The sequence below is a fragment of the Conger conger genome, chromosome 7, assembly GCF_963514075.1.
Source record: "Conger conger chromosome 7, fConCon1.1, whole genome shotgun sequence".
Taxonomy (NCBI): Eukaryota; Metazoa; Chordata; class Actinopteri; order Anguilliformes; family Congridae; genus Conger; species Conger conger.
This window is the reverse complement of record NC_083766.1, coordinates 59499126-59506801: the sequence shown is the minus strand read 5'-3', so window position 1 is coordinate 59506801 and position 7676 is coordinate 59499126. Positions and strand designations below refer to the sequence as shown.

At 39.0% G+C, this 7676-nt stretch overlaps 1 protein-coding gene across 1 annotated transcript; it reads right to left on the bottom strand.

The window, feature by feature from the left end:
• Nucleotides 1-468: 468 nt before the first annotated feature.
• LOC133133460 (olfactory receptor 1D2-like) lies at nucleotides 469-1446 on the bottom strand. The gene has a single exon (XM_061249557.1). The coding sequence runs from the start codon at nucleotides 1444-1446 to the stop codon at nucleotides 469-471; it is 978 nt and encodes a 325-aa protein (XP_061105541.1).
• Nucleotides 1447-7676: the final 6230 nt, after the last annotated feature.

The following is a 7676-nucleotide window of genomic DNA, read 5'->3' as shown; positions in this document are numbered from 1 at the left end:
AAAAGCCATGTGGGTATCAGAGAATGACTGCTGACCAACTAAAAAATAACTTCTGTATTTTCATGTTTATTATTTCTTCGGAGATATGAACACAAACACAATAGGGTTTTTTGTTTGTCCTGTAATGGACCAGATTCAACGTTTCGGAGGTCGGAGAAAAAGAAGACAACCGTTTATATTGCATCGCATGAACCGATGAAGGAACGTCATGTTGCAGGTATAACCAATGCATTTAGATTCTGTTGAGAAGATACCGGTCGAGATAAACTTGTTTTTAAGCTTTCAATTTAGTGCATGCTTAAACGTCACCCGGATTGAATGTTTCACTGCTGTAGTAGTGGTGGTTGGGGGTCTCCTGTTTCCAAGAAAATACAATTCAACTTCACAACACTGGACAGCAGGTATACGTGTCAACTGAGTCGAAAGACCACGGTCTACAAATAAATTGATTGACTATCACCTTGAGGACTACGTCTGTCGTTCCCACACTGCTACTTTGACTTTATGAAGCATAGCCAGTATTCTTCTCCTGACATCTTTGGTTGACAGGGAATACACAATGGGGTTCATACAGGAAGGGATGCTGGAAGATAATGACAAGTTCACTATTCTGACGTTTGGATCTATGTGGTATAAGAAAAGTTTTGTCATGTACAACGTTGTGGTCGGCACATAGAAAATCGCCACAAGAATGAGATGTTCTGTGCACGTTGAAAGTGCTTTGTACCTGCTCTCCACATTTTTCATTCTAAACACGGCTCTCAAAATACAGGCATAAGACACGATTATTAAACTAAGAGGCCCGAACATATTCAGTACACTCAGGGTAGATGCGGTGATCCACTGCAGTGTATAGTCACTGCACGCTAGAGTGTACAAGCTCGCGTACGGACAGACAAAGCCGTGCACAGTGAATGAATCACAGAAATACAATTTTGTCAACAACAAAGCCAAGAACATGTTGATGCCTACAGAGTACAACCAAACAATCGCTAAAATACTGATCATTCTCGTGGGAGTGTTGATCGAATTATGCCTCAGTGGGAAACATATCGCAATTAGCCTGTCATAAGCAAGTACAGTGAGGGAATATGATTCTAATGTTATAAAACAATAATAAAAAAATATCTGTGTCAAACATGCATTGTAGGACATGAAGGTATTTTTTGTAAGAAAAGTATTGATCGTACTAGGAATAAAGGATGTGCTACATATCAAATCGACAACGCCTAAATTTGCCACCGCAATGTACTTTGGAGTGTGTAGGCGATGATCCATCCAAATAATGGCAACAATAAGGCAGTTGAACAAAACTGTTACAATATAAATGAAGCATAGGAAAATTATATATAAATGAGCAAACTTTAAATCCGTAAACCCGATAACGTAAAATCCCGCTGGTCTAATGATAGAGTGGTTTGTGGTTAAAGTGGTTATAATTCCCATTGCACACTAGTGGCGTTCAGAACTTCCGCCTGACTGCTTTTCCTCTGGGCCCTGAGAGAGAAACAGATGAATGGAAGTCAATGAAAACATACAACCAAGTAACAATTTATGTCTATGACCTGTAGCCCAGGGGTTCCCAAACTTGGTCCTGGAATACCCTGCGCTTGCTGGTTTTGTGAGGAATAAAATTCCCAAGGTCATATTATTCTTATTGTGCTTTATTGCAAACAATTCATACATTTTGCAGAAAAATTGCATAAAGAGTAGTACATAATATTTTAACTGATGAAATTAAAGGTAGGCAAAAGTGTGGACATCTGGCCACCAAAACTAACCATTTGGAAGAAGGCAAATTTAAGGCAAAGCTAATGTTAACAAGGAAAACCTGCATTTTGTTGATACGTTTATGTGGAAAAAATGACATAAAATACATGTCAAACGAATTAAATGAAACACATATTCAACTGTTTTATTAAGGGCTCTACTAATTAACCTCCTTACCTTACCGCTGCTTATGTAATTGTTCGCAAGATATGCAAGCGCAATAAGCACAAGAAGAACATGGTCATTTTATTACAAAGCTATTTCTGGCATAATGTGGATTAAGGTATATAGAAAAAGCTTGCATTTATATATAGCCTTTATCCAATGCGCTGCATAATTAATGCTTCTCATTCACATCAACGGCGATTGGCTGCCATTCAGCCCGGTATTGACCATCTTCAGTGTATCATATTGCAGGTTTAGCGCTTCCATTTTCGAGTACCACTATGCACTTTCCATTTTTCCTGTGTTGGAAACATCGGTTTCACATATATGTCGAAGCTAAGCGCGTAGAAACATTCACGGTCAAGCCTGACATCTACATTAATTGCGAAAGAGACTGAGTAGAATTAGGGCGGTAGGAAAACGCTACTCACCAGTTTTCCTCAGCACGAGTAAGTGTGTTGAAACAGGTTTGTCGAATGCGCTTCTCCTGTCAAACTTCTGAATTTATCTCTTGGTGTGTGTGTAAATGCGCCTGCTTAGGAAGACTTTTGGGACACCAATTAAAATCTGTAACTGACCTCCATTGGCTGCCAAATGTAGGATAATCCCTTTGGAACGTAAAGAGACATTAATGAGTTAACAGTTAAGTTATATTTTGGCATTGAACACAGTCTTATCCTTGATTGTTTCATATATTGTTTTGTTTCGTTTTATTGGTGTCATTATTATTGTTTTTGATTAAGGTATTATTATCATTATTATTATTATTATTATTATTATTATTATTATTATTACAACTACTTCTGTTACTTTTATTTACAGTATTATATTTGTAGGGGAGACCTGGGCACAAACCAATAGGGGGCATGTTGTAACACCTGGATTTTGCGGTGTTGCATTTGAGTAAAATTATGGGTTTGCTTTTAATGATGTATTATAGCCACCCGTTTCTTGTGCGAGTGGCACGCCGATTTGAAAACATAATCAAGAGTTATTAACAAATCCGTGCACCCTGAAAGTCTGATGATTTGTCAACGTTGAATATTCCATGTGTACCATGCAGTTATTCGGTCCTATTTAACACTCGCTCTTATGTATTTATGAATTACATATTAATGTTGCCATATGTGGGAATCTACACAAAATATTGAATATTTCTACAGAACAATTCTCAGATGAAAAATGTTAACGGTAAGAAATGCTGAATTCACCAACCTTTGACTTAAAAGGTTGTATGAAAAGACAACCTTGTATTAAAAGCATGTTCCTGTCCATTTCCCGACATTTCAGACGCTGTTTAAACTTGCCCCATAGCCGGGGCATGTTGGGACAGTTTCTCTCCTCTCGCTGCTTTCGACTGAAGTGTAATATCTGCATTTCGTTTGCTGTGAAGCTGTGGGACGCTTATTTCTTAGTTTTTTTCCGCCATATCTTATGTAAAATAAATCAATAAATAAATGTTGTTTTCGTGTTGGTGCGTTTTGCTTGTTGGTGTGCTTTTATTGAAAACAACATGCCAAAGATGTGTGTAAAAAGATCCATGTTTGTTGTGGAAATCAATGGGGCAATTTGCCACAATGGTTTCAGGACTGAAAAGTAAATACATGTAACATAGCCAAGTCATATGATGGTTTTCAAGAAAGCTGTTGGTTGTGCGGAGATAAGGACTGTGCATGAAATGAAAGTTTAGTTTGATATTCAAGGTTGGAAATCTGAGGATTTGAACTGGCTGTTGTGTACGTGTGCCACAATAAAGTCAAATTTTCTGCAGACCTTGCTGTCGTGGGATCTTTCGCCTCTTGGACTTACAACTTACAACTGATTGGAGATTGAACCTTGAGCGCTACTGTTTCCTAGCAACGACACCTGGAGTGCATAATCGATCTTAGAGCGAGTCGATGGGCCTAGTAAGGTCGCACGTAGAAGCTATCCCTTAAGCAACCCGCCTAAGTGATAGTTCTGGGAACACACGTAGAAAAGTAAACAACTTTAGTAAGGTATACCTTAGAGAGTCTTCGTAAAGCGCTAAGGGACACCGTTATCGGGAAACGCACCCCTGCTTTATGTTAGCATTTTACCTCCCAATCTTAAATCACTGGACAACTCATCATCGAAATGTAGAATTTTGCTTTCAAAAATAATTAAATGAACACTATCTAAATATCAAAAGGCTGATCAGTTAAAAACGAAATCAAATCAATATTTATTGTAACCATCCATTGATTCTCTTAAGCACAGTGTCCTGCAGTTTTATCAGAAAAGTGACTGGTAGGTTGTTGCAAGTATGTTTGCAACAACCTACCAGTCACTTTTCTGATAAAACTGCAGGACACTGTGCTTAAGAGATGCACGGGGCCATCTTGAGCAACGTGAGACCAATCAAATCAGTTTCTACTTTTGAAATACTATTGTGGGAACAGTTAGAGATTCTTAGCAGTGATTGATTATGAAATCTTAAAGCGCTTAGACGCCCCAAACTTATTTGGCCCATTTGAACTGATGGCCCAATTTACCTGACTTCACCGACCGTACCGACACCCGTGAAACATCGATTCCATTTGAAATGTTAAGAGTTCATTGACAGTTATTGACTTATTTTTAATTTTGTGTCATTTAATTGTGTTTTTCAGTCGTCTTGTGGTGTGCTTGTGTAATACTGTAATATAATAGTGTCAGTAGGAACTTTTGTCAACTGACCAACCCGTTTAAATACGATAAACCAACATGAAGACCAGAGAGCCGTCTTTGGGTGAAAACCAAGCCAGAAGCTTAGAAACGAGGGGAAATCCATTGCAAAAGCATTGGGGATAGCTTGTATAACAACTTGTGAATGTTCTGAGGTTATGTAAGTAATGACACACTATTGAGAACTGAAAAATAAGGCTCAATGGTTTTTTGCACCATTCTTTGCAAAGCCTAGAGACTAGTGTGTGTGACAATCCCTGGAGGTCAGTAGTTTCTGAGATACTCAAATCACCTTGCCTGCCACCAACAATCATTCCACAGGGAAATTCACTGAGATCACATTTTGTCCCCATGGTGATGAGTGATTAGCTGAAGCTCGAAACCCGTATCAACATGATTGTATGCTTTGCACTGCTGCCACAATATTATTTCATGTGCTTTTTGAATTGGAAGTTAAAACTAGGTTAGTTTCTGCATTTTCATATATTCCCCTCAGAAAAGGAAATTGTTGTTACCAAAAGGGCATATACAGTGCATCCGGAAAGTATTCACAGCGCTTCACTTTTTCCACATTTTGTTATGTTAAAGCCTTATTCCAAAATTGATTAAATTAATTTTTTTCCTCAAAATTCTACACACAATACCCCATAATGACAACGTGAAAAAAGTTTTTTTGAGATTTTTGCAAATTTATTAAAAATAAAAAACTAAGAAATCACATGTACATAAGTATTCACAGCCTTTGCCATGAAGCTCAAAATTGAGCTCAGGTGCATCCTGTTTCCGCTGATCAACCTTGAGCTGTTTCTACAGCTTAATTGGAGTCCACCTGAGGTAAATTCAGGTGATTGGACATGATGTGGAAAGGCACACACCTGTCTATTGTCGAGGACCCTGCCCTAGGCCCGTCTGATGAGAGATTGACAGAAGATGGGTTAGACAGGAATGCATTGTTAACCCCTTGCACACGCCATTGAGGTGGTAGTAAGAACGCCCATAAGAGGAAAAATATGTGGTTCAGAGCTAATGTGCAGCCCTACTTGTCAGCAGAGGAGTCTGAAGTCAAAGGACTTAGATTTAGAGTACTAGAGAGCAAGGCTAAAGGTCTGACTGAGGCCATGCGTAGAATGTGTTCCAGCATGACCTTGGGGGAGATTCAACATGCTGAATGGGCGGTTGGTGACCCAGGGGGTCTGGCTTTCACAGAAACGGTGAATATAATAACATTCTTGATTGAGAAGTGTGGGCTTGCTCCTACAGGGGAGGAACATAAGGCCTGGTGAAAGCAAAGAGATGAGGAAAACAATGTGGACGATTTGGAAATTAAAGAGTATGAGGAGATGGAAAAATGTAGGAAAAATAAGGAAGAAGGGAGGGATGTTAATACCGAAAAAAGATTAAAAGGCTTTAAGGGCCTCCCTGATTATAGCACTGACAATTTGTCGGATAGATTCAAAGGAATGACTGTAGAGGAGTTGGGGGATGAATTACACTCGACTATTAGTTGGATGTCCTTTATAGATCCCTTAAGGCACCACAAGAAAGAGCACCTGAAGAATGTATTGAGATGGTGGAGGGCACTTACTGCTGGCTTGTATGAAGTCAAAGTGTGGAGAGAGTCCAAGAGAGAATATGAGAGTGAGGCAGATAACAGTGATGAATAGGCTCATTAAATAAGTTGCAAGAGCTGGTGTTGTCCCACTCGGTATAATGGGGATATTTCTGGATGAATTTCTTATCAGTATAGGTACATTTCTGTACAAGTTTCAGGATATATAAGGAGTGAGCTTTTAGACGTTAAAAAAAGGCTCTTAGGACTTCGCTTGACGAGGAGGGCAGGACGGCGCGAGACGGCTATATTTAGGGCAAGGGTGGTAATTATATTTTGTATTACTTATAAGGTAGAAGGTAGCATTGTTAGGTGATTTAAAAGTTGTAAGTTTCCTTTCTGTTTCATATAATTATATTTTCTGGTAAGTATTTTCACTATAGAAATAAGTAGTAAACTTTAGGGGTGTTCATACCCATTGTATTAATAGGAATAGTAGCTTTTATCTCCCGGAAGGGGGAGTCATAGAATAAGGTAAAGGCCAAAGAGGATGGATATTTGAAGGGTGTATCTTGACATTAACATCTGGTGGAAAGGTGAATTAGAATAACAAAGGGGTTATATGAACCTTATATGAATCACGTAAAGGCACCGGTAAACGGTTGAAAGAATATAAAGCAATGTATGTGACTAGCAAACTGAAAGATCATATTTAACCTGTGAACTGTGTAATTCTATTTACTTGACTACAATAAAATATGCTTAATCATAATTATAATTGAGTGGAATTGAGTCAACTAGAAAAACTACAGTGAATACAGGAGATCATATAACAGCGTTGCGTCACACCACTTCACTTCGAGACTGGGCTGGAAGTTCAGTTGAACTTACCAGTTCTCCAGGACATTCGAAAGTACTTAAAGGAAAAGAGAGTTTGTCTCCGAGACACCTCCTCGTGGGGTACTGCTCGTGGGAACGTGAGGTCTGAGCTTGGCACGGGGTCCGGGTTCACGACACTATATAAGTTGACAGTGCATGTCGGAGCACAAACCAAGCATGAAGTCAAAGGAATTGTCTGTAGACCTCCGAGACAGGATTGTCTCGAGGCACAAATCTGGGGAAGGGTACAGAAAAATTTCTGCTGCTTTGAAGGTCCCAATGAGCACAGTGGCCTCCATCAACCGTAAATGGAAGAAGTTCAGAACCACCAGGACTCTTCCTAGAGCTGGCCGCCCGTCTAAACTGAGCAATCGGGGGAGAACAAAGGCTGTGAATACTTATGTACATGTGATTTCTTAGTTTTTTATTTTTGCAAAGATTTCAAAAAAACTTCTTTCATGTTCTCATTATGGGGTGTTGTGTGTCGAATTTTGAGGGAAGAAATGAATTTATTCCATTTTGGAATAAAGCTGTAACATAACAAATTGTGGGAAAAGTGAAGCGCTGTGAATACTTTCCGGATGCACGGTATGAATTTATTTGCCATCATTTCTTCTTTTTTTTTCAA